General features: G+C 54.2%; 1 protein-coding gene across 1 annotated transcript in view; it reads right to left on the bottom strand.

The window, feature by feature from the left end:
* Window positions 1-8,030: 8,030 nt before the first annotated feature.
* LOC122119108 (TRIO and F-actin binding protein) overlaps window positions 8,031-26,243 on the bottom strand; it is a 56,513-nt gene continuing 38,300 nt past the window's right edge. The window contains exons 12-23 of the mRNA XM_042693051.1: window positions 25,447-25,540; window positions 25,232-25,321; window positions 24,921-25,030; window positions 23,030-23,555; window positions 21,376-21,486; window positions 15,178-15,325; window positions 12,470-12,572; window positions 12,004-12,163; window positions 11,812-11,925; window positions 10,544-10,630; window positions 9,212-9,375; window positions 8,031-8,668 (exon numbers count right to left, since the gene is read on the bottom strand). Coding sequence (XP_042548985.1) covers window positions 9,214-9,375; window positions 10,544-10,630; window positions 11,812-11,925; window positions 12,004-12,163; window positions 12,470-12,572; window positions 15,178-15,325; window positions 21,376-21,486; window positions 23,030-23,555; window positions 24,921-25,030; window positions 25,232-25,321; window positions 25,447-25,540 — 1,705 coding nt within the window. The 3' untranslated portion in view covers window positions 8,031-8,668; window positions 9,212-9,213. The remainder of the gene's footprint in view (window positions 8,669-9,211; window positions 9,376-10,543; window positions 10,631-11,811; window positions 11,926-12,003; window positions 12,164-12,469; window positions 12,573-15,177; window positions 15,326-21,375; window positions 21,487-23,029; window positions 23,556-24,920; window positions 25,031-25,231; window positions 25,322-25,446; window positions 25,541-26,243) is intronic.

Below are 26,243 nucleotides of genomic sequence, written 5' to 3'. Positions count from 1 at the left end.
AAGGAAGGTTTTATAAAGGACAGCACCCTGGCGCACCCCGCCACCCCCACCCCCAACAGAGCAGAGCAGGGTTAGATCAACATTAAAAAAAAGTATGGTGATTATAAAGGAGATTGTACAGAGGGGTTATAGTTACATAAGTCAGGTCATGCGTACATTTCTTTTTGGACAATGTCACCCCTTCCCTTGCTCTCTCCGTGTTCCCCTCCCGTGTCGACCCACAACTTGTATAATTCCTTTTCCATACAGTGTCTAGCAAGTACCACTGCTGCGTTTGTTCACCCTTTGTCCCTCCATTTCTGTGTTCTCCCTTACTCTCCCAAATACAAATAAATGAACAAACAAGACAGAAAGAAAACAAAGCATCCACAAAGAATAAACCTGGAGTTCATTTTGGTAAATATTTTATGTGATCAGATGCACATAGGCATTGCGCCTTTGTATTTAGCTAGCACATTTTAATGACAACTGGCCTTAGGAACAAGGGCTAGAATCCAATCAGAAGCAATCAACTGGGCAAACCCAAGCTAAGAGAGTTCTGCACATGTCTGGCCTGGTACCCCAATAATATTAAAGTTGATCGAACCTCATAAAATAGGATGTAGATTCCAGATTGAAAGACACACATGACATTTCCAGCCAGCACCACCCGTGGCCCTGGGTTGAAGCTGGGATTTTCTTTTCTTTATTTTTCAGTCATGGGACCTGAACTTGGGGCCTGAATGCTGTCCCTGAGCTCTTTTGCTCAAGGCTACGGCTCTACTACTATGAGCCACAGTTCAACTTGCAGTTTTTTTTTTTTTTTTTTTGGTCAGTCGTGGCGCTTGAACTCTGGGCTTGGGCGCTGTCCCTCAGCTCTTCAGCTCAAGGCGAGCCCTCTACCACTTGAGCCACAGCGCCACTTCCAGTTTTCTAGTGGTTTATTGGAGATCAGAGTTTCATGGACTTTCCTGCTCCGGCTGGCTTTGAACCATGGTTCTCAGATATCAGCCTCCTGAGTAGCTAGGATGACAGGCGTGAGCCACCAATGCTCAGCTCAACTTGCAGTTTTCTGATGAGTAATTGGAAATAAGAGTTTCAAGGACTTTCCTGCCCAGATTGGCTTTGAACTTCGATCTTCAGATCTCAGCCTCCTGAGTAGCTAAGATTACAGGCACGAGCCACTGGCGCTTGACACACTACACCATTTATAAAAGAGACTTGAACAGCGGTTTGTGTGTCTGAGGGGTGACCATGGGGTAGTGATAGCCAGTGCTGCTGGTTGTCTTGCCTGAGGCTTTCCATGCCTGTTCCTTCCCTGATTTTTCTTTTTTTTTATAAAAAAGTGTTATGTAATAAAAACATACTGCAGGCTTTACAAATAATGTTTGAATTATCCCTGATTTTTCTTTCTTTTTTTTTTTGTCAGTCGTGGGGCTTGAACTCTGGGCCTGGGCGCTGTCCCTCAGCTCTTCAGCTCAAGGCGAGCGCTCTACCACTTGAGCTACAGCGCCACTTCCGGTTTTCTGGTGGTTTATTGGAGATAGGAGTCTCATGGTCTCTCCTGCCCGGGCTGGCTTTGAACCGCAATCCTCAGATCTCAGCCTCCTGAGTAGCTAGGATTACAGGCGTGAGCCACCAGCGCCCGGCTTCCCTGATTTTTCTTATCTCTCCTTACAAGCGCTGTGCATTTGTGTCTTTTCCAGCCCAGGGATCCAGCGTGTATAACCTCAGCCAGGGTTGTGGACGCTGGGGACCCCCAGTGCGGGCTGATAGCTAGCACAGCCGGGACACATGGTGTGTATGGGTGTGTGGTTGCTTTGTTTTTCAGAAACAGTAGAATCCAATGTCAACACAAGCTGTTTTCCGGACTTCAGGCGTCTGCCCTGCTATTGAAGTGGTCAGCTGAGCTTGAACTTCGGCTCCTCAAGTCAGCCAGAGTGGCCTGGGGGAGGAGAAGAGACACAGAGACAGAGACAGAGACATGGCAGGGAGAGGGGTGGGAGAGGAGACAGACAGACAAACAGACAAATACACACATCAGAGCATCCTCAGAGCCACAGACAGAAAGCAGACACAGAAGTTCCCCCCAAAAGATGGCAAAGCACACAGGTCATAGCAAGTACCTGAGTTCAAGCCCCAGTACCAAACCCAACACCCAACACACACACACACACACACACACACACACACACACACACACACACACACACACACACATCATGCTAGTGGACTGTGCCCAGCATTCCATGGGTACTGTCTCAAGTGTACCTCACTTCACCTGAGAATAGCGCTGTTATCTCCATGCTAGTAGTCAAGGCTCAGAGCCATCCAACTGCTTCCCAGGGGTCACACAAGAAGTCACAGCTGTCTGCCTTCGCACCCTGGGAAACACAGATGTGTGCCCGGATGTGTGAGTGCAGAAGGGATGCACACAATGGGGCAGGTGTGTGCGCAGGGTCCGTGTCATGAGGGTGGGGACACCGTCCGGCATGGACCTGCGTGCGCAGCAGGCATCCTCAGCCTGCCGGCACGGACCTGCGTGCGCAGCAGGCATCCTCAGCCTGCCGGCATGGACCTGCAGGTGCAGCAGGTGTCCTCAGCCTGCCTGGCCCTGCTCCCTGCTGTGGAATCACCCTCCCTCCCTTTCTCATTCGTCACCTCTGCCTGGCAGCGTTCCCTGCGTCCTAGGCTGGGTGGGTTGCATCGTCAGCCATCCTGGTTGTAGGGTTGTGGCTTCTGCACCTGCAGGATGAGGGCAGGGCCCAGCCAGGGCCTGTGGTTCCACATCTGCGCGGCCAGGGCCTGATCACAGCAGGTGGCGCTCAGGACTTCCTTAGTCCTATTGAGGCATCTCACTCAGGGGTGGAGGTGGCTTCTCAGAGCCCCGCCTGGAGTCCTAACCCCCTCACTGAGCTAAGCGATTCATGTTTCAAATTTCTGCCTATAGTGGAACGGGCCTATGCATGAGGAAACAGTTCAGAATGCAGGAAGGCTCCTGTCATCAAAATGAGTGGTCCTTGGGCTGGGAAGGTGGCTCAGTGGTAGAGTGCTTGTTTTGCATGCATGAGGCCCTGGTTCGATTCCTCAGCATCACATAAGCAGGGGAGGGTGGGGGAAGATTGGAGTGGCGCTGTAGCTCAAGTGGTAGAGCACTAGCCTTGAGCTGAAGAGCTGAGGGACAGCGCCCAGGCCCAAAGTTCAGGCCCCACGACCAACAACAACAAAAAGAGTGGTCTTCCCCTTCCCCCTCTCCCCTCCCCCTCCCCAACTCCCAGACCTCCTGGCTGATCTCTGGGGGCAGCCCCTGTCCCCAGGCCTCCTGTTGTCCAGAGCCCCTAGCATGGGGCTCACTCACAGGGGGAGGGGGCAGTGGTGTGTGTGAACACACTTGTGTGTATACGTGTGCAAATCTTTCCAGAGAGATGGTTAGCAAGTGTAAGTGCATATACAAGTCTTGTGTGTGTGTGTGTGTGTTGTGTGTGTGTTTTGGGCCTTGAACTCAGGCCCTGAGCACTGTCCCTGAACTTTTTTTCTTAAGGTTAGTACTCTACCACTTGAGCCACAGTTCCACTTCCAGCTTTTTGGCGGTTCATTGGAGATAAGCAGTCTCATGGACTTTTCTGCCCAGCTGGCTTTGGTCTTTGATCCTCAGATCTCAGCTTCCTGAGTAGCTAGGACCACAGGTGTGAGCCACAGGCGCCCAGCTGTGCGAAATCTTCTTGCAGGGTCTGGCCTGCCTTGGGAGGCCAGGCTGAGAGAATGTCATCTAATGGCAAGTGCTCAGACCTGAGTCACTGCATTATTGGTCTTGTTTTGTCCTCTGTGGCCTGGGAACAGCCCTAGGCACTTCAAAGGGTCACTGTGAGTTTTCAGAGGGTGCTGTCTGTCAAGAGTTTGCTCTGCCAGAGGCTCCATCAAAGGAAGCACCTGCCCCCTTGGCCCTCAGAGCCCGCTGGGCCTTGTAAAATCCAGATGGGACGCTGGGGTGTCCAGGATGAGTCAGTTACAACTCAGCCCTTTCATGTTCCAGAAACTACCCTTTGCCTCCTCACCCTTTGGGTTGGCTCCGGGGCTTTTCAGTGGTTTTATGGGGAGGCACAGCCTCTTGCCATTTGGCGTGGGCCTGGGGCTGTGCCCTGCCCAGGGTGCCTGGCTCAGTGGGCATTCATTTCCTCACCAAGTCAACAAGCACGCATCAGCTGAGATTTCCATGCACGCCAGGCTGGGTTGTAGGCTCCAGGGATCACTGAATTGGAATTAGCCTCAGGGGGGCTCACAGTCTGGGGGACCCCTGGAGCATGTTGTATGGAGCCCCATGGGCCTCAGGTGGCAGGTGATGACATTGTTTGGCGTCTTGCTTGGCGGGGAAGGAGGGGGCAAAGAGTGGGGAATTGATGTGGGGGGAGAACAGTGCGGACTGGCCAGTACCTGGGGGTCCCTTGGGAGCGGCAAGTGGCTTCTTGGGCTGGAAACCCTGAGCTCAGGGAGCTGAAGGCAGGAGGAGGTGCGGGGGGGAGGGGGGAGAAGCTGAGGTAGGGGGAGGAGCTGAGGCTCACCCCTGTCACCCTAGCTACTAAGGAGGCTGAGATCTGAGGATTGTGGTTCAAAGGCAGCCCAGTCAGGAAAGTCCATGGAAGTGGAGTTGTGGCTTGGGTGGCAGAGTGCCAGCCTTGACCAGTAAAGCTCAGGGACAGCACCCAAGCCCCAGAGTTCAAGCCCCAGGACCAGCAAAAACAGAAAGGGGGGGGGGGAGAATCTGAAGTCTGGTTTTTCTTTCACCCTCTCTTCCTCTCCCACCCTTCTCTCTCTCCTCTTTGCCAGTACTCAGGGCCTGGGCACTGTCCCTCAGCTTTTTCTGCTCAAGGCTAGCCCTCTAACATGTGAGCACAGCTCTTCTTCCAGCTTTTTGCTGGTTATTATAGAGGAGAGGAGAGGAGAGGAGAGGAGAGAGAGAGAGAGAGAGAGAGAGAGAGAGAGAGAGAGAGAGTCTCGTGGACTTTTCTGCCTGGGCTGGCTTTGAACCGTGATCCTAAGCTCTCAGCCTCCTGAGTAGCTAGGATTACAGGGGTGAGCCACTGGGACAGCCTGAAATGCTGTCTATGGGAAGGCAGATTTCAGATATTCCAGGCTGTTCTAAGACCACCGTGCTGTGAGGAAGCCTCCAGAAGTGGCCTTATGGAGAATCAAGGAGTGTCCCAGCCAAAGGCGCACTGCTTGGAGTGAGGGACCATGGGCGTCCAGTGTGGCGTCTCCAGGTGACCAGGGCTGCAGCTGCTAGCAGGACCAGGTCAGCCACAGGCCATGCATCAAACTGCCAGAGCCTCAAGCCAGAGCCGGTGATGGTACAGCTGGTGATTGCACTATCCACACAGCCTCCATTGAACACATGGGGAGATAAAGGCCAGAGAAGCTCCGAGCTGTTGCAACAGGCAGGGGAGGCACCCAGCAGGTCTGTCCTGATCTCTCCATCACCACTGCTGATCAGTTGCCGGAGGCAGTGACCAGGCTTCACAGCCAAACTGCGCGGTCTGGCCTCCTGTCCTGTGTGGCTAAGGTGACAGGGACCTTCCCCTGGTGACTCAGCTGGGCATCTGCTAGAACCCTGGCTTTCCTCAATATACAGCCCATGCTGGCCCTGAACTTGTGTTCCCCCTGAGACTGGATTTTCTTTTCTTTTGGCAATGCTGGGGATAAAACCTAGAGCCTTGGGGCTGGGAAGGTTGCTCAGTGGTAGAGTGCTTGCCTAGCATGCATGAAGCCCTGGATTCGCTGGACATGGTGCTGTTGCTCAAATGGTAAGAGTGCTAGCTTTGGGCAAAACAATCTCAGGAACAATGCCTACGCCCGGAGTTCAAGCCCTGGGACTGGCCAATATATCCACAGGTCCTGGATTTTTTTTTTTTCTTGCCTTTTAGGCAGTACTGGGACTTGAATTCAAGGTCTTATGCCTGCTGGGCAGGTGCTCTTCTGTCATGGCCCCACCCTCTTTGGCTATTTTTTTTTTGGGGGGTCCGGTCATGGGGCCTGAACTCTGGGCCTGGGCGCTGTCCCTCAGCTCTTCAGCTCAAGGCTAGTGTTCTACCACTTGAGCCACAGCGCCACTTCCCACTTTTTTCTTATGTGGTACTGAGGAATCGAACCCAGGGCCTCATGCATGCAAGGCAAGCGCTTTACCACTGAGCCACCTTCCCAGCCCTACTTTGGCTATTTTTTTGGTTATTTGTGTCTAGACACAGTCTGTAAACAGCAACACATTCTTCAGTGGAGTCAGGTCCATTTCTGCATGTGTACATTCTCTGGGCATACCACCACCGGGCGATGGCTGCCTCTCTAGCCCAGGGGTCCCCACCATGCTGAAGATGCTCACCAGAGTGAATACTACATCCACTCTTAAACTCCATGTAAATGGAACCTTCCAGCATGTGCTCCACATGGTATCTGGAGGATATATACATTTTTTTTGTACATAGCAGTAACTTTTATTACTGTGTCATATGATAATCTATAACTATACCACAACCTGTTTGGTCCATTGTTGATGGACAGTCATGTTTCCAGACTTGGGCTGCCTTGGACAAGGCTGGTACGAATCACAGTGAGTCATGCTGTGCACGTAGGCCTTGTTAAGGAAATGCTGAACCCCAGGGCAGATGTGTGTCACTGGACAAGACACTGCCCAAGAGTTGCATGAAGGGGATACTCCTGCCAGCATGTGGGAGAACCCCCGGGCTCTGTGTATACCAACACTTGGTGCTGTCTGATGGGAAGTGCCTTATGGGGTAGCATGTTGGCCTGCTTGTTCTTGCTCACCAGTGGTGGAGGCGGAGGACAGGAGCTAGAGCCTGCGGGTGGGGGAGGGGCTTGGGCCAGTCAGTCACCCCATCTCCTAGGGACTTAGGGATGGTCATCTCCTAGAAGCCTGAGCAGCTGTAGCTCAGTGGTGGAGTAAGGGGCCTTGAGTTCATTCCTATCCCTGACACATACTCACAGAAAAGCAGGGAAGATCGACAAGAAATGTACTCATCACCTTACTGATGTAACTAACCCCTCTGTACAGCATCTTTATAAGAAAATAAAATTAAAAAAAAAAAAAAGAAAGAAAAGCAGGGAAGAGCTTCTGGAATGGTTCTTCTCCCCAACCAAGGCTTTCCTACATCTCATTAGCTGAGCAGTGGCAGGAAGTGAGGGTCTCCTCTGAATTCTCAGTCCTTTGAGGGCCAGCCTGATGTGGTATTTTCCTTTTTGCTGGTTCTGGGCTTGAACTCAGGGCCTGGGTGCTGTCCCTGAGTTTTTATGCTCAAGGCTAGTGCCCTACCACTCAAGCCATAGCTCCACTTTTGGCTTTTTTGTGGTTAATGGGAGGTAAGAGTCCTACAGACTTTTCTGACGGGGCTGGCTTTGAACTGCAATCCTCAGATCTCAGCCTCCTGAGAAGCTAGGGTTACAGGCATGAGCTATTGGTGCCTGGCTTCCATGCGGTGTTTCTATACCAGAGAATGCAGCTTCCCCCAGCCCCTGTGACTGTGATCAGCACAGCCAGCCATGAGGATGCCCGTCTTGGGGGGCCTGGGGTGGCTGCACCTACTGTCCCCACACTTCTCCCTGGTGAACACTGGGCATAGACTCAGTGCAGCACTCAGACTAAAAGGAAAAGACCCATTTGCTGGAGAAGCAAACAGGCTCAGTGAGGCGGTGACTTGCCCCAGGACACAGTCAAGGGCAGTCTCAGCTCCAGCCCTCCTACCGCTGCCAGCTCCCCGAGGGTGAGAAGCTGGGACTGCTGAGGGACCGTGCTTGAGTACAGATCTGACAGAGCATGTCAGAGGGGTCCTGACTGTCACAGACGCTGCTAGCGGGAGCCCACACACCCCACCCCGAAGCCTGCACGCCCCCATGCACACCCCACGCGCACACCACAGTCTTTGTCATGTGGAGGAACTGGATTCTCAGCCCCACCCTCAGGAGCCCACACCCAAGCTTTAGGAAGGGTGGGGTGCTGGGGAGAGGTCCCCCGCTTCCCAGCCTGCCTGGTCACCCAGGACACCAGAGCTGCTGGAAGGTTTTATTAAGTTAAGAGCGCTCGTGGAGCAGAAGCATCTTCATGGGCGATGCCAGCGGCTCCATGGCCAGCACCCCTCAGAGGGGCGGGGGTGGGGACAGCTGCTGGCTCACTCTGTCCCCATCCCCAATATGTGGGACCACTCATCCAGGGCCTGCCCCCCCCAACCTGTTAACCCCCCCATGGCCACTGCTGGGACCTCTGGGGACCCTCAGGGTAAGCTGAGGCCGGGCGGCTGAGAGGGAGGGATCCCAGCCGGGAGGAAGATGCCACCAGGAATTGCTTTTCTTTAAAAGTATAAAGTGTTTTAGGGGAAAAAAAGGAAAAAAAAAAAAAAGGAAAAAAAAGTCTCTATAAAAATCTCTTCACATAAAAAATCCTGAAGGTGCCAGGTGAGACCCAGTGCGAGGGGCGCGCTCAGATACGCAGTGTGTACATGCATGTGTGTGCGTGCACGCACGTGTGTGTATACTGTGCATGTGCGCGCGGGGTGTGTGTGTGTGTGTGAGTGCACGTGCCTCCCACAGGGTGGGAAGAAAGCTTGGCTTCTGACTTCCATCCATCAGGGGGAGCTGATGATTGGCCCCCCTGGGGCTGGAGACTGCAGCTGGGCTGGACCACAAAGACCTGGAAGGCAAGGACAGGTGCTGAGGTCAGGCAAGGGGGTGAGGAGCGACTTCCACCCTGCCTACAAGACTCTCAGCTCTTCGCAAAAACAGACTGGCTCTGCTGGTGGCCTCCCTGGCCGCCCCCCCCCCGCCCCCCCCAGCCCCATGAGCCGTATGAAGTACAGAGACTTGTCAGAAAGAGCACACTCTCTTGCTGGCCACTGGTGGCTCACACCTGTAATCCTAGCTACTCAGGAGGCTGTGATCTAAGGATCATGGTTCAAAGCCAGCCTGGGCAGGAAAGGTGGTGAGACTCTTATCTCCAATGAGCCAGCTGGAAGTGGAGCTGTGGCCTTGAGCCTGACCACCCCTGACTGCTGTGCGTGATGTCATGGTCCCAGTTACAGATGGGGAAACAGAGGCAGGAGAAGGACCTGTGGGTTCAGGTAGCCAGTGAATCAGGCTGGGTACTGTGAGTTCCCCCCCGCCCCCCCCCCCCCCCCCCGCCTCTGCAGGTCTGCGCCTCACTCCTCTGCCCACCCCGCGGAGCCCAGGCTCCCACCTCTACTCGGCCAGGCTGTTGCGCGTGGCTTCCTTCTCCTGCAGGGCCGCCATGGCGAGGCGCAGGTGCTCCTTCAGCTGCTCGATCTCCCGCTCTGACCGCGTCTTGATGTGGTTCAGTTCTACGTACACGTCTTGGTACTTGCCTGATGTGAAGCGCTTGTCCTGGCACGGGAGGGGGCCCATGAATCTCGCAGCCCCCTACTGGGCCCACCACCTGATACATGCCCTCTCTGTTCCCCGCTGGCAGTGCAGAGTAGCCAGCCCTGTTTTAGCCTCCAGGGCTGGCACAAGGACAGGGCAGCCGTGGATGAGCCATGTAGGCCAGACCTGGGTGGAACTGATGCTTCCAGCTCTTAGCATGTGGCCTGGCATGTAGAAGGTGCTCAATAGTAAATAAGCCAAGTGTGGTGAGGTATACCTGTAGTCTCAGCTGCTGGGAGATGAAGACAAAAGGGTCGGGGTTTAAAGCCCCCGATGGGAATGTTAGTGAGACCCTATCTCAAAAACAAAATAAAGTCAGGAGTCAGTAGCTCATGCCTGCAATCCTAGCTACTCAGGAGGCTGCCATCCCAAGCAGATAAATCCAAGAAACTCTTATCTCCAATTAGCCAGCAAAAAAACTGGAAGGGGAATTGCAGCTCAAGTGGTACAGCACCAGTCTTGAGCGAAAAAGGCAAGCAAGAGCAGAAGGCCCTGAATTCAAACCCTGGTACCAACACACACAATTTAAAAAAATTAAAATGAGCCGGGTGCGGTGGCTCACACCTGGAATCCTAGCTACTCAGGAGGCTGAGATCTGAGGATCGCGGTTCAAAGCCAGCCTGGGTAGAAAAGTCCACGAGACTCTGATCTCCAATAAACCACTAGAAAACCAGAAGTGGTGCTGTGGCTCAAGAGGTAGAGCACTCGCCTTGAGCTGAACATCACAGGGACAGCGCCTGGGCCCAGAGTTCAAGCCCCACGACTGACCAAAAAAAAAAAAAAAAAAAATGTAAAAAAATAAAATTTTAAAATAAATAAGAAGAACTAGGGGCATCACATGAGCAATAGAGCACTTGACTAGCAAGTGAGAAGCTTTGCTTCAATCCTCCCACAGTAATGAAAAAGCCCCCACACATACAAACAGTAATACGTAAATAAACTAGTGCTGAATAAATAAAAGCAAGTGTGTCCTTGCGCAGACTTCCCGGCCTGTCTTCCCTGTCTGTCGTGGGAGGCACTGGGAGGGTTGAAGGAGGCGAGGCAAAGAGGTGCCAAGGACACCTCCCTGGCTAGCATCCAGGTGGTTCTGAGCCCCTCTGTGTCCCCCTGTCCCCGTGGCCCTCCATACCTTCTGCATCACCTGCAGCTCATCCCGGAGACACTGCACCTCCTTCTTCAGGTACTGAAGCTCATTCTCCTTCACTCGCAACAGTACCTGCGGGCACAGGTGCCAGGCTGACCCAAGGCCAGAGCCCAGTAGCCTGGCTCCTTCCTGCCCCAGACCCTAGAGGGCAGCGCCAACCTGTGCCAAGATCCCTATTATTCCATCCTGGCGGCCCCCCTCCCCCCAGGAAGCTGTCCTTCCTCACCCCTCATCCCCGGCTATGGTCACCTTAGCTGTAGGTCCAGCTGGGGGCCAGGAGGTGGAAAGGAGGCTGGGTTGTGGCCCTCCTTTAACAAGAGCTATGCAGCCATGGCAGCCCCCGGATCCTCCCAGTGCTGAGGGGCTGCGTGCCTGACTTGACAATGGGAACAAGCCCAGCCTAAAAGCTTAGATTGGAGCTGACTGCTGGGTGCAAACATGGTTTCCACAGTGGGGAGCTGGGTGACTTCCAGGAAGGCCATGGACCTCCCTGGGTCTGATTGCTCATCTGTCTAGCAGAGACAGTGACTGTTAAACTCCTGGAATTATTGGAAGATTAGATAAAAAGGACGTACAGAAGTTCTAGACAAACCAGGTGCTGGTGGCTCACCCTGTAATCCTAGCTACTCAGGAGGCTGAGATCTGAGGATCCTGGTTTGAAGGCCAGGCAGGAAAGTCCATGAGACTCCCCCCCCCCCTGCCAGTCCTGGGGCTTGAACTCAGGGCCTAGGCACTGTCCCTGAGCTTCTTTTGCTCAAGGCTAGCACTCTACCACTTGAGCCACAGTGCCACTTCCAGCTTTTTCTGTGTATGTGATTCTGAGGAAACAAATCCAGGGCTTCATGCATGCTAGGCAAGCACTCTACCACTGAGCCACCTTCCCAGCCCAAGACACTTATCTCTAACCACCAAGAAGCCACAAGTGGAATTGGGTCTCAAATGGCAGAGGGCCAGCTTGAGTGAAAAAAAAGACTAAGGGACAGTGCCTAGGCCTTGAGTTCAAGCCCCAAACTGGCACCAAAAGTAATAGTAAGTAATAAATAAGTAAACTAATAGAATAAGTAAAATAAATCAAATGCTATAATAAATAAGTAAATGAATAAGCAACATAGTAAAATATCAAATGCTAAGGTGCTGGTGGAATCATGCATTTCTTCTAGGAGCTACTGACTATGGTGGAATAGCTTGCCAGGGTCCCCCTGCAGGTAGGTGATGGTCGTGTGGGGGGGTTGAAGGAAGGGGGCACCGCTCACCTCCAGCTCACAGGAGCTCCGCTCATTGCTGCTCCCACAGCTGTTGCCCGAGCCCTGGGAGGCAATGAAGCTGCGCAGCCGGTCGATCTCTTCGGACAGGCGGGTGTGCAGCTCCTGGGGGAGGGAGGGACGGTTAGGCCTCGATGCTGGCCCCACCATGTCCACCCCCAGCCCCATGGGGGCCGGGCCCACCTGGTTGTGGCGCAGCAGCTCCTGGCCTTCCTGCTGGCAGCGCTGCAGGGTGTGTTCCCGCTCCTCAGCCTGCCGCGTCAGGGCGCCGATCTCCAGGCACTTCTGCGAATAGCGTTCGGACAGCACCTGCAGCTCCCGCTTCAGCGCCTCTACGTCTGACCTTCCCCGGGGGACAGGGGGACAGAGGGCTCTCGTCACTGCTGGCCCTTGAGTGGGTCACAACCTGACTCAGCCCACCATGGGTTGGAGGGCAGCCCCAGGACTCCAGAACTGTGCAGTAACAGGGAGACACCTACTGGTGAAAAGTGACATCGCAACCCAGCTCTATAGAACACTAAACCAAACAGGCATACAAGGCAGAGGGCCTCAGTACCAAGTCCTCAATTTTCAAGTACCCTGGTGAGCAGCAGGCCCTGGCTTAAAGGCAGACCTAGCCAAGACACTCGGGGCCCCATTGCCATCTTACTGATGCTGCTTCCGGAGGCCATCTGGACCTTGCTGGAGACTCCGTGTTTTGCTCAGTTCCCGGCTCAGCTCTTCCTGATAGGCTTTCTTCATGGCTTCAATGGCTGGGAGGAGGCAGAAAGGTGGAAAAGTTGGAGAGGGGTTGGAACCATCAAGCTGTGCCTCCCCTAAGACTCCACGTATACAGGTGGATACAGAATCAGAAAGCAGTGTACAGAGAGCACCAGACTAGACTAGTAGCCCAGCGTAATCCAGGCAGTGTCCTGAACTGAGTAGTTTAGGGCTGAATTACTCAATCTCTTTGGGCCCATCATGGGAGAATGACCCTGCCAGATGGGCCTCCTGGGAGGACCCCTTCAGGGCCCTCTGGTAGGGCTCTTCTGCTAGTCCTGAAGAGCTCATGGCCAGTGCCAAGGCCCAGAGTTCAAGCCCCATGACCACCACTACGACCACCACCTCAAGAGTCTTACAGACTTTCTTTTTTTTGGGGGGGTTCCGTTCGTGGGGCCTGAACTCTGGGCTTGGGCGCTGTCCCTCAGCTCTTCAGCTCAAGGCTAGCGCTCTACCACTTGAGCCACAGTGTCACTTCCGGCTTTTTTTCTTTTTGCTTATGTGGTGCTAAGGAATCGAACCCAGGGCCTCAGGCATGCAAGGCAAGCGCTCTACCACTGAGCCACCCTCCCAGCCCTCACAGACTTTCTTGCCCAGGTTGGCTGCCTCCTGAGCAGCTAGGATTACAGGCCAGCCACCAGTGCCCGCAGAACAGAGTTTTTTTTTGTTTTTTTGGGCCGGTCGTGGGGCCTGAACTCTGGGCCTGGGCGCTGTCCCTCAGCTCTTCAGCCCAAGGCTAGCGCTCTACCACTTGAGCCACAGCGCCACTTCCGGCTTTTTTCTTTGTTCTTATGTGGTGCGGAGGAATCGAACCCAGGGCCTCGAGCATGCAAGGCAAGCGCTCTACCACTGAGCCACCTTCCCAGCCCTATTATTTTTTTTTAACTTAATTTTATTTTATTGTAAAGTTGATGTACAGAGATGTTACAGTTACATATGTCAGGTGAGTACATTTCTTACAGAAGTGTTACCCCATCTTTTTTTTTTTTTTTTTTGTCCATCCTGGGGCCTGAACTCTGGGCCTAGGCGCTGTCCCTCAGCTCTTTAGTTCAAGGTTAGTGCTCTACCATTTGAGCCACAGCGCCACTTCCAGCCTTTTTTGCTTATGTGGTGCTGAGGGATTGAACCCAGGGCCTCATGCATGCAAGGCAAGCATTCTACCACTGAGCCACCTTCCCAGCCCAGAACAGAGTATTTTTTCACACCACTGGGGGTGATCGTGAGGATTAAGTCTTGTTCTGGGGTTTTACCCACAATCCCAAATCCGAACACTGAATAGGGAATTATCATCACTCTTCCCTGAGGGAAGGGACACCAGGCTGTAGGTGTTCTGTTATTCTGTGTGTGTAGGACTTCCAGGTTCACTATGGAAACCTTCATGCTGGGTTACAGGGTGATCCAGGCGTGGACCCAGCTGGGGCAGGGTGACCTCCCTAAAATACAGAAGCGCCTAAAGGTGCAAGCATAGGAAGCCCTCGGCCAGCACGGGCAGGAAGCAGGCTCAGTTCCCATGACCTCTCTCACACTTTCCGTCATCCTGCAACCCCCTCGGGGTGCACAGGACATGCGGGGGGGGGGGGGGGTGCATGGCAGGTGTGTGAGGGGCCAACGGAAGGGAAGGAATTGTCTGTCATACACATTTCCAGCTTCTGACTGGGAGAGCAGATGTGTTCAGGGCACCGCTCTGTACCCAGAGTGCTCTGGGCTCTGGCACCAGCTGTGCCACCTCGGGGTGGTGTCACTAACCTAAGGCCTGGCTTCTTCACCTGTGCAAATGGGGAAAGCACACAGCCAGGCCTGGGCCAGGCTCTCCTCTCCCCTCCCCCCAGCTTCCCCAGCGGGGGGCCTATGGGGTCAGGGAGGTAGCACTCCCCACTCCCCCAGCATGTGAACAGAGAGTAGTTTAAGGTGGGCCCTCCCACAGTGGCTGCAGGGGGGAGGGGGAGTCACAACCTATGGGGGAGGGGCAATCTCTTACAATATCAGTTTCTCCTTTTCTAGAAGGTGCAAAAACCAGTTCTGGGAGCTTCTAAGCCCAGTTGACACCCCGCCCACAAGTGTTAGAATTCTCACTTTCTTTTTTTTTTTTTTGGTCTGAGATTTGGGTCTTGAACTCGGTACTTGAAACTTGTGCTCATTGGCTAGTGCTCTGCCAACTGAGCCACACTTCCACCCCTTCTTTTTCTTCTTGGTGTCAGTTCCACGGCTTAAACTTAGGGTCTTGTGCTCACCCTTGACTTTTTTGCTCAAGGCTGGTGCTTTGAGCCACAGCTCTACTTCTACTACTTGAGCCACAGCGCCACTTCTGGTTTTCTGGGACATAAGAGTCTCATAGACATTGCTGCCTGGGCTGGCTTTGAACCGCGATCCTCAGATCTCAGCCTCCTGAGTAGCTAGGATGACAGGCGTGAGCCCCAGGCACCGGGCTTCTGGCTTTTAAATTGGTGATAAAAAGCTTCAGACTTTCCAGATAGGCTGGCTTCAAATCTTGATCCTTAGATCTCAGTAGCTAGGATCACAGGGGTGAGCTACAGGTGCCTGGCTCTCTTCCTGGTGCAGTCAGGGGTGGGGGCCTTCAGCTTGGAGTGGGGTTCTTACCGGAGGCCGTAGCCGCCGTCTCCTCCTCCAGCAGCCATTCCTTCTCCTGCCGCAGCCGCTGCAGCTCTCGCTCATGGTGGCGCTGCAGCTCCTCCATCACCTGCTGGTGTGAGGACTCCATCTCCGCTAGGCTGCGCTCGCAGGCCTCCTGCGGGCCGGGGACCAGGGGTCACGGAGGTGCCTCACTGCCCCCCAGGGGGAGGAGCTGTGGGCAGGCTCCCCAGGGGCCAGGCTGGATCCGCACCACCAGCCTGCTCCTGCTGCCACACCACCCTTTGCATTGACAACCCTACCCCACTCCCCTGCTTCCAACCCTCCCGCGTGCCGCACGCCCCCCTCCCTGCCTGCTCCCATGGTCGGCTCTCATCGCTCTATTCCTGCCCAGCTTTTCACCCCCGAGCAACCTCACAAAAACCAACTCTGCGCTTACTCATACCTCCGAGCTTTTAGCTCATGCTATTCCACCCGGCCTAGAGCATGCTTTTCCTTCCTTAATTCACCTGACCTGTAGCTCAGCTGACAGCTCCGTCTGTCTCTGGGAAGCTTCTTCCCTACCTCCAAAGTTCTGCTTCTCCCAGACCATAATACCCTCAGGACCGCAGCTGAGGCCTGGCATTCAGGCCAGGGCACAACATGTGGCAAGTACTTAGTGAATGAGCTGAGATGGATGCCAATGCACAACAGGGCTTTGGAGAGAAGCGGGGCAAGTATGCCTGAGACTGACGATGCCCACGGCAGAGCCCGCTGTCCTGGGTGGCCTGGGGGCAGTGGCAGCATCATTACCACTCACACAGTGACACAGGGTCTCACTATGTACAGTTCATGCTGGCCTCTCCCTTGTGATCCTCCTGCCTCAGCCTCTGAATGCTGGGGTTTTAGGCATATGCTACCATACCCAATTGACATTTTAACAACCTTATTCCTTCACCTAGCAGCCTACTCCTAGGATTTATAGCCATGCCCCAGGAGGTGGTGTGTGTGAGGACTCAGAAATGAGGTTGTTTGCGAAGGCAAGGTTGGCAGGAAAACAAATAAAAACTGAAAACATTCTAAATGTCTACCCAGGGAATCCTGAGATCAGTGATGGACTAGCCTTACGAAGGACGCCGGGGAGCTGTCCAAAAGCAGAGAAGCTGAAGACTGGGCGGGAGCCTTGAACGAGGTGACCCTGATCAGGATGCACTGTGTTCATAAACTGCCCTGTTAAACGGCAGCTCCTCTGTACAACTACTTAAAAGATTTTTTTAAAAAGAACCTGTCAAAGAAACAAAACAAAGGAAGAGCCGAGCACTGGTGGCTCACGCCTGTCATCCTAGTTACTCAGGAGGCTGAGATCTGAGGATCAGGGTTCAAAGACAGACCAGGCAAGGAAGTCCGTGAGACTCTTATCTCCAATTAACCACCAGAAAACCAGAAGTGGTGCTGTGGCTCAAGCAGTAGAGCGCTCACCTTGAGCTGAAGAGCTCAGAGACAGGGCCCAGGCCCAGAGTTCAAGCCCCACAGCCCGCCGACCAAAAACACACACACACACAAAACCCCAAAACACAGGCAGAGTGGCCTGCGTGGACTCCTGTGGAAAGGCATAAGGAAGGTAGGGGGAAGAACTGGCGTCTGGCGGTACATGCGGCTGCTCCCATTCACAAGAGCAAAACACATCGGGCTAACATCTGTTATGGTGGGAGAGACAGAATAACTGCCCCCAAAGACACCCTCGTCTTTCTCCTGGGGCCTCTGATTATGTCACCTTCCAGGACGAAAGGAATTCAGGCTGCTCCTTAGCTGACCCTGGAGGTGTGCAGTTGTCCGAGGCTATCTGGGCCCTGAGGAGTGGAAGCGGAGGGTAAGACTGCAAAGGAGGCGAGGCAGGTCAGAGTGACACCGTGCCGTAGGGCTGGGCTTCGCTTTTGGGACGTCAAAGATGAAGGGGTGGACTGGAGCCCAGGACAGGGACAAGCAGATGGTGGAGAAGGCAAGGTACAGAAGTGAACCGTGGGGGGGGGGGGGGGGGGGGAAGGAGAAGGATTGGGATGGGGGGGAGGGGGGAGGCTGGGAAGGGATGTGAAGGGTAAACCAAAGGAGGAGGCTGCAATGCTTGGTAAGAAATGTACGCATTATCCTGCCCATGTAATTGTAACCCCTCTGTACAGTATGTTCACAAATAAAATTAAAAAAAAAAAAAAAAGAAGTGAACCGTGCCTCCATGTTAGCCTGGCCAGACTGTGGTAGGTTTCTAAAAAAGGGCAAGATGATAAATAGCTGTGTATACCACGGGAACTGGTGCAGCAGATCTGAGGATTGCAATTCAAAGCCAGCCTGGACAGGAAAGTCTGTGAGACTCTTACCTCCACTGAACCAGCAAACAGCCAAAAGTAAAACCCTGACTCAAGTGGTAGAGTGCTAGCCATGAGCAAAACAATGCAGGGACCATGCCCAGGCCCTGAGTTCAAGCCTCAGAACTGGCACAAAAATAAAACAAATACAAATAAATAAGGCACTTTGAAATTGGAAGCCATGGGCTGGGAAGGTGGCTCAGGGGTAGAGTGCTTGCCTTGCATGCCTGAGGCCCTGGGTTCAATTCCTCAGTACCACATGGGCAGAAAAAGCCAGAAATAGTGCTGTGGTTCAAGTGGTAGAGTGCTAGCCTTGAGCAAAAGCCCACGACCGACAAAAATAAATGAAATAAAATTGGAAGCCTGTGTCCTTAAAGGGCTAGGGCAGATAGGCAGACACAGTAGCTGATGAGCTATGCAGGGGGGGTATGGGGGTGGGGTGGGGGTAATGGCAGGAGGGGTACCCACAGAGAGTGCTCCTTGGCCCGGTGCTGCTTCTGACCTACCTTCCCGAGGAGAGAGGTGTCCTGATATTGGCCGCACCTCTCACATGCACATCAAGGTATATGAAGAAATGAAGTTCCCCCGCACTGGACTGCAAGGGCCCTTCTGCCCAAGGCGGCGCTTAAGTCCCAGGATGAAAAGCCCCAGAATCACCTCCACCGCTGTATTGTGGCACAAGGGTCCCCAGCCCTGTGAGGGATCCCCATTCAGTGTCCCAGCCCTGTGTGAGTGTTATCCGCTCAGTGTCCCAGCCCTGTGAGGGTGTCACCCACCCAGTGACCTACAGCCCTGCAGGAGGAGCCCCTGCTCAGTCCCCCAGCCCTGTGAGGGACCCCCATTCAGTGCGGATGCCCTCAGACCCGCAGGAGGGGTCCCCACAGCCTGAGCTACCAGACCAGAGCAACTGCAGTTGCCTCGTCCCATGCTGGGGGCGGGGGGTACGTGACTCCGCTCCTCCTCTTGGACGCCCCCATCCCAGTTTTCAAGCTGTTTCCTCCTCCCTTCCCATCCCCCTCCCCAATTCTATCTGCTCTCCCTGCCCACCCTGGCACTGTGCTGACAGCCTTTGGAGCCCCCAGCAGGGCACCTGGGACCAGTTCTCCCTAGAGCTCAAAGGTTACACCCTTCCTCTGAGCCTGTTTCCCCATCTATAAGTTAAGAAGTCACAGGACTCCTTTTTGTATGTGTGCTGGTACTGGGGCTTGAATTCAGGGCCTGGGCATTGTTCCTTAGCTTTTTCACTCAAGGCTGGTGCTCTGCCACTTGAGCCATAGCTCCCCTCTGGCTTTTTTAGTGGTTCATTGGAGATGAGTCTCACAGCCTTTTCCTGCCTGGGCTGGTTTCAAACCACAAGCCTCAGATGTCAGCCTTCTGAGTAGCTAGGATGACAGGTGTGAGCCACCAGCACCAGGCTAGCACAGGATTCTTTTGTAAGTTCCATTTTGGTGGCAGAAACCTTTTCCCAGTGGACTCAAAAGCCGGTTTTACTAGTAACAAAGATGGAACACCCCGATCACAGGTAAGTGGCCCCACCCAGAGAGAGATGCCTCTAGACTGTCTCTGAACCCCAGGAGCCCTGGGCAGGACCTCAGGGCTCCATCCATTGGCCACAGGCTGTGGCCTGGGCCCAGCCTTGCTGAGAGGCCTCATTCAAGGGAGGCCTCTCCTCTACCTTCCCCAAGCCCAGGGACCCCAAGGCTGGTCTCCTCATCTCCTAACTCTCCTTGTCAGCTCCTCCTCTGCCCTCCTGAGCCATCACCAAGTCCTAGTGCCCTGCTAACCCATACTATCCTCGGCCTTGCCCCAGTTCTTCAGGCCTGGGCCTTACCCTCTCCTGAGCCCTGCTTTTCCAGCACCACTTCGTGACGGTGGCACCAGACTTGTTCCTGGAGGCTCCACAATGAGCACCAACCCGCCTCCCACCTCCGGCCACAAGCAGTGCAGCCCCCAGCCCCAGCACACATACACTTCCCAAAGAGCCCCTTCATGGGGACCTCCCACTACCCCTGGGAATGTCTAGAGGGCTCCCACTGCACAGCATCTGGAACCCCGATATTCTTTTCTCCTTTGGACAACAGAGTACTATAGGCTGCAGACAAGTGATTGTCAAATTAGTCACGATTTTGTGACCAGGCTGCTAAGCAAGGCTGCTTCCTAAACTTAAAATTACAGTTCTATGACAAATAAAGTAGTACGTACATAGTCAAAGTGTATCACTCCCTGATTATTCATTGCATTTTATTATTCCGCCCGTCCCTGAGGTGGTTCCCTGGACGGCTGGGTGAGACTCTTCCCCAGCCTGGCTGAGGGATGTCATACGGGTAGCTGGATGTCAGCCATGACGGGAGCTTACACAGTGGGAATTGAGAAAGTTGGTTTATTGTCTTATGGATTGTTTAGAAGCAGGTGACGAGAATGTGCTGACGCTTAAACGTGTTAAGTCTATGGTCATGAGAGAACATACAGAAAAACAAAAACTACAGAAATAGTCTTTTTTTTTTTTTTTGGTCTGAGATCAGGACTTAAATTCAGTACCAGATGCTTTCATTCATTGGCTAGTGCTCTACAAACTGAGCACACCTCCAGCCCCCAGAAATATTACTAATAGGATGCTCTGGAATATCCAATAAAATACAATTACCCGAGACCCGGTGCTGGTGGGTCACGCCTATAATTCTAGCTATTCAGGAGGTGAGATCTGAGGATAGAGGTTCAAAGCCAACCCTGGCAGGAAAGTCTGTGACACTCTTTATCTTCAATTAACCACTAGAAAACCGGAAGTAGCGCTGTGGCTCAAAGTGGTAGAGTGCTAGCCTTGAACAGAAAAACTCAGGGACAGAGCTCAGGCCCTGAGTTCAAGCCCTAGGACTGACCAAAAAAAACAACAACAAAGACAAACAAACAAACAAAAAAAAGATCTCCAATTCAGCAAAGGGGTCACTCGTAATATTGACCTAATAAAGTTTCCATATTTGACTTCTCGCCTTACTTATTAGCATAAACAAAAATGTCAATCCACATTTACATTAGAACAGGAAATCCCAAAGAGGCTGTGAGGGAAATCCACTGGCTGCATGGAATGCACAGTAAGAATAGTATATATATTTTAAAGCTACCAATTATATACTAAATATCTATCACTTGGTAAAACGTAAAATAAATATGTATGCGCGCATGCATACACGCCCCAGGACCAGCACACGCATGTGCGCATGCGTGCGCGCACACACACACACACACACACACACACACACACACACACACACGCGCGTGCGCGCGTGCGCGCACATAATCATTTTTTTTTCTTCTGGAAAACCAAGTGTCCCAGTTGTGACAATCAAAAATTGCTTCCACACATAGCTGCTGTCCCCAGGGGACAAAGTACCCCCGCCCCCCACTTGAGAAGCGCTGTCCTAGGCAGAGTTCACTCCCGAGGGCCACTGAAGGCTTGCACGTCCTGCAGGGCTCCTGGCTGTGCCTGGGCGGGCTCGCTCCGTGTCAGGGAACAACTCTCCAGTCCCCCGCCCCATGAGGCGGGGGAAGGGGCTCCAACTGCACAATGTCACACGGGGACTCACACACAGGCTCTGCAGTCAGCCGACCCCAGGCTCAAATCCCACCTCTGACACCTGCAGTCTGGGTGCCCTCGGGCGAGTCACGTGAGCCCTCAGCGCCCAGGGGCCTGGTCTGTAAAATGGGCACCGTGATCACGCCCACCAGCTGTGGGGAGAGTGAGAGGGGTGTGTCAAACGCCTCGCACGGGTTCTGGCACACAGGGAAGGATGCCAAAGTATTGTTTTCTGACAACACAGCAACCAGGAATCTGTCCCCTCCCCCCACCGCCAAGAACATTCCTCAGCCTCACCTGTGAGATGTAGCCTGGAGGGGTGCGGCCGTCCTCCTGGGGTCTGGGTGCACTCTGGGGGGCCTCCCCCCGGAGACGCCACGCTTCCAGCTGCGCACGGAGAGATTGGACCTAGCAGAGGAGAAGCCCAGGTCAGTGAGGACCCAGAGTAAGGAGTAGCACGTGGCTGTCCAGCTTCACAGGGTTACGACGCCAGCTTTCCTGGGGTTCACAGAAGGGCTGGGAACCTCATGTGTGTCGTCCTAGCCACGCAGGAGGTTGAGGTCTAAGGATCGTGGTTTGAAGCCAGCCAGGACAGTGAAGTCCATCAGACTCTCATCTCCAATGAACCATCAAAGCAGAAATGTGGCTCAAGAGATAAGGGGGCCAGCCCTGAGCAGAAGAAGCTAAGAGACAGTGCCCATGCTGAGTTCAAGCTCCAGAACTAGCACAAGAGTGGGGGTGGAGCAGGAGCGCTGGTGTGGCTGGTTCCTAGATGGCCAGGCGTAGACCTAGATAGCTCTGGCCCAGAGAAGACAGGGATAGGGTCGGCACACCATTGTCACTATTACCCACCACAGGATGACAGGCAGGTGTGACACCTGTGAACTTAGCCTCCCGTCATTGACAGAGGGGAGGCCTGCCCAGGAGAAGTGCGGGAATAGCTTGAGTCAAGGGACTTGAGAGGCTCTGGACAAGGCTTGGGATGTAAAAGATGAACAAAAAATGGTCTCCCTTCCCTTCCCACTTCCCATCCTGGGTGTTATTAAGAGCACAACTAAGAAAACAACAGAACATGGAGCTGGGAAGGTGGCTCAGTGGTACAGCGCTTGCCTTGCATGCATGAGGCCCTGGGTTCGATTCCTCAGACCACATAAGCAAAAAAAGAAAAAAGCTGGAAGTGGTGCTGTGGCTCAAGTGGTAGAGCACTAGCCTTGAGCTAAAGAGCTAAGGGACAGTGCCCAGGCCCAGAGTTCAGGCCCCATAACTGGATCCTCCCCCGACCAAAAAAAGAAAACAACAGAACAAAACAACAGCAGGGTCTAGGGAATGAAAGTGAAAGGGCCTGACAATTAGGACAGCGATCAGACAGGGAATGAGCGTCCCAACACCACAGGTGTGTGGGACAAATGTCAAGCCAGGCACTGGTGGCTCACACCTGTAATCCTAGCTACGTAGGAGGCTGAGATCTGAGGATCACTGTTCAAAGCCAGCTTGGGCGGCAAAGTCTGAGACTCTTATCTCCAATTAAGTTCAAAAAAAAAAGAAAAAAAAAGCCCTAAGTGGAGCTGTGACTCAAGTGGTAAAGCACTAGACTTCAGCACAAAAACTTGAGGATAAACTGGCGCCAGGTGCCAGTGGCTCACGCCTGTCACCCTAGCTACCCAGGAGACTGAGATCTAAGGATCACAGATCAAAGCCAATCGTAGGCAGGAAAGTCCGTGAGACTCTTTGTCTTCAATAAATTACCAAAAAAGCCAGAGATGGTGCTGTGGCTCAAGTGGTAGAGTGCTAGCCTTGAGCAAAAACAGTGCAGGGACAGCATTTAGGCCCTGAGTTCAAGTCCCACAACTGGCACCAAAAAAAAAAAAAAAAAGACAAACACCAGGACCTGGGTTCAGGGTCGGGAGCAGAGCTGGGGGGCCAGGGGCCCACCTCCGTCTCCGGGGCCCACCTCCTTCTCCAGGGCCTCATGGTTGTCCCTCGAGGGTGTGTGGCGTTCGCTGTGGCTCTGGTTGAGCAGGGCGGTGAGTGGCACCCTCTTACTCTCCCTCAGGGGCAGCTTCTCTAGCTCCTGCCACTTCTTCTCGATCTCCTCGCTGAGCCGGCTCTGCTGGTCCTCGGTCAGGGGGGCGCCCAGGCCCCGACGTGGCCCCTCCCCAGTGGGTGTCTCTGGGCCCCCGCTGTCCGTGGCTTCAAACCACTTGCGCCGCTCCTCAGAGCGCTGGGCCAGGTCCCGCTCCAGTTCCTCCTGCTTGGCGGGGCGGTCAGGGGTGCGGGCTGGGGTGCGGGCTCGCTGTGGGGAGGCTTGCGTCAGCGGGGAGAGCTCCACATAGTCCAGGGACTGCCGTGGCCCATCCACCCTGCGAGGGCTGCTCCGGCCGATGACCTCAGAGCCGGCCCGCTGCTCCGCCACCTTTGGGGAGCCCTTCTGGGGGCCGAAGCTGTGCAATGTGTTCTCCTTGTTGCTGTCCGAGAGCCTAGGGCGCCAGCAGAGCCGTGTCAGGTGGGACCTTGTCCACTCGCCCACAGGAGCCCTTCCAGAGAGACACCCCCCCGACCCCACTTCCCCTCCTCCCCTCCCCCCCCCCCCCCCCCCCCCCCCGCCTCAGTGCTAGGTGTCCCTAGAGGACAGGGCAGCCCGGCCCAGAGTCTGAGAAGTAGAGCTTCTTGGGGAACAGGTTCTGGGCACAGCCTAGTTTACCGCCTGCCAGCCCTGGGCCTGTGAGGCCTGGATCCTCTTCCTTTCTCATAGCCTGGCTGGCACAATTCCTCACGTGGCATAGATGTGATGTCTTAGTGAGCCACTGTGTGCAAAGTACCCAGGAGGCCCTTTGCAAGTACCAATGGAAGCACTGCTTCTTAAAAACACAAGTAACAGCTGGGTATCAGTGGCTCATGCCTGTCATCCTAGCTACTCAGGAAGCTGAGACCTGGAGGATTGCAGTTGGAAACCAGCCTGGGCAAAAACTTCACAAAACTCTCTCTCCAATTAACCACCAAAAAGCTGGAAGTGGAACTATGGCTCAAGTGGTATAGTAGTAGCTTTGAGAAAACAAAACAAAAAAACCCCTCAGGGACAGTGCCCAGTCCCTGACTTTAAGCCCCAGGACTAGCATAAGAATAAAATAAAATAAGCATGAAACAGCTGGGCCCATGGGTGGCTCGTGTCTGTAATCCTAGCTACTCAGAAAGCTAAGATCTGGAGGATTGCAGTTCAAAACCAACCTGAGCAAAAAAGTTCAAGAGGTTCTATCTCTCCAACTAACCACCAAAACACCAGAAGTAGATCTGTGGCTCAAGTGGTAGAATGCTAAGCAGCCTTGCGTGAAAAATCTACGGGACAGTGCCCTGGCCCTGAGTTCAAGCCCCAGTACCAACACACACAAAAAAAAGTCAGTGGCCCAAAGCCAAAGCCACACAGGTGTGGCCAGCTTCTGTACAACACTCTGTTCCTGCCCCCCTAGCAGCTATAAACCTCACCCCTGGAGGGCGTGGTCATAGGGTAACCAACTCCCCACCCCATCTGCTACCATGGCAACAATGAAGGGAAAGGCCCCCAACCTGGAGGGGAGCACAGAAGCCAGACTGCCAAGTCTCTCCCTAGTACAAGCTCAGGCACAGCCTCATGGCACAGAGGCAGAAGAGCCTAGACTCAGGGGCACAACTCTTTCCAAAAAAAGGAGGGGGGGAATGAAGGTCAAGCCTATGTATTTTAATGTGAAGGCCCAGGATGCTCGTGTACCACAAAGGTACAGCAGGGCCCTCAGGTGAGTTCCCAGAACCCCACTCAGGGATGAGGGAGTAAGTTCCTCCCCCCCACAAGGCCCAAGCCCAGCCCATACTTGGTGACATCTGGGGCTGAAGTGGGTCGCACGGTCTTCCTCAGAGCCTCAATCCAGTTCCGCCGGATGCCTGAGGTCATGGCCGACAAGGTGTAGACGTTGTCCTTGGTCTGCAAGTGCACCCCGTGGGTAGGTGGACATGTGGCCGCCCTCTTACTCCCTCCCACTTGGATGGGGGGGAGGGGCTTGCTTCCCAAGAGCAGACCTCCCCGGGGGCCCGCCTCTGATGGATGACAGGTGTCTGGGGAATGAGTGAGTCACGGGCTCTGGGCCCTCCCTTCCGCTTCCCGCTGCACCCCCCACAGCCTCACGTGGATCTGGAAGCCATAGTTGCGCTGCACGGCGTACTCGGTGACATCTGTGCAGGAGCGCAGGTCGATCTCACCGTCCAGCTCATCTGCCTAGAGCAGAAGGGCCCACCAGAGTCCACATGAGCCCTGGGGGCCCGCTCTGCTGACCCCGGCCGGCCCGCTGCCCCAGCCCCTTCCAGGAATCCATGGGCACCCGTGGGGGACAAGGGCCTCACCTCCTCTGCAGTGGAGTCTCTGTAATACTTGAGGCTTGAGTCCGTCAGCACAAACCAGTGTTTCTTCCACTGTGAAGGAGAGGAAGTGGTAAGCAAGAGGAGGGAGGGAATGATGGTGGGAGACCTCAGAGGGCCTGGCAGGTGGGTGATTCTACCTTCCTGGGTCAGTGGACGGCCCTGCAGTTCCCCTCTGAGCCTCCAGGGTGCAGCTGTGAGCCGGGTTGACTTCTCCACAGCCACACCCAGTCCTCCAGGAACCCTCCTCTGATTTGCTGATGCTCTTAGGCCCCTAGGACTGCAAGTTCTAGGGAGGGCCAGAACCTCACGTTTTAATCTTGTTTTCCCATGCGCCCCCCTGGATTGCCACAGTGGTCAAGAACAAAGATCTCCCAGACAGGAGGACCGAAGAGGCCTAGGGTGCAGACTGAGCTCGTGGCAAGGTGGCAAAGTGGAAGTCTCTGGGCATGCTGGCTACTCACACACTCAGCCTGAGAAAACGTAACGTGCCCATCCCTGATGCAGGAGTTAGGGGTCTTTCTTCAGTGCTTGCTTTTGGGCTCCAGGTGAGGTTGGGCAGGGACGGTGAACAGCTCGATCTCCTAATCTCCCATGAGGAGCTTGGCCTACCTCTGGGCTCCACTCGCTGCACTGGAATGCAAGCCCAGGGCTGCCCACTGTCAGGGTCACTTCATGTCACCCAGCCTTCCTGGGAGTCCCCTGTACCAGCAAGCCATTTAAGGTATTTGTTGTTGCTGCGAGTACTTGGTTTCCTTTCCTCTAGCACATGGGAAGTTTTC

Source organism: Dipodomys spectabilis, unplaced genomic scaffold (assembly GCF_019054845.1).
Source record: "Dipodomys spectabilis isolate Male_0828 unplaced genomic scaffold, ASM1905484v1 ptg000163l, whole genome shotgun sequence".
NCBI lineage: Eukaryota > Metazoa > Chordata > Mammalia > Rodentia > Heteromyidae > Dipodomys > Dipodomys spectabilis.
The sequence above is the reverse complement of the archived record's forward strand: the minus strand, read 5'-3'. Positions and strand labels throughout refer to the sequence as shown.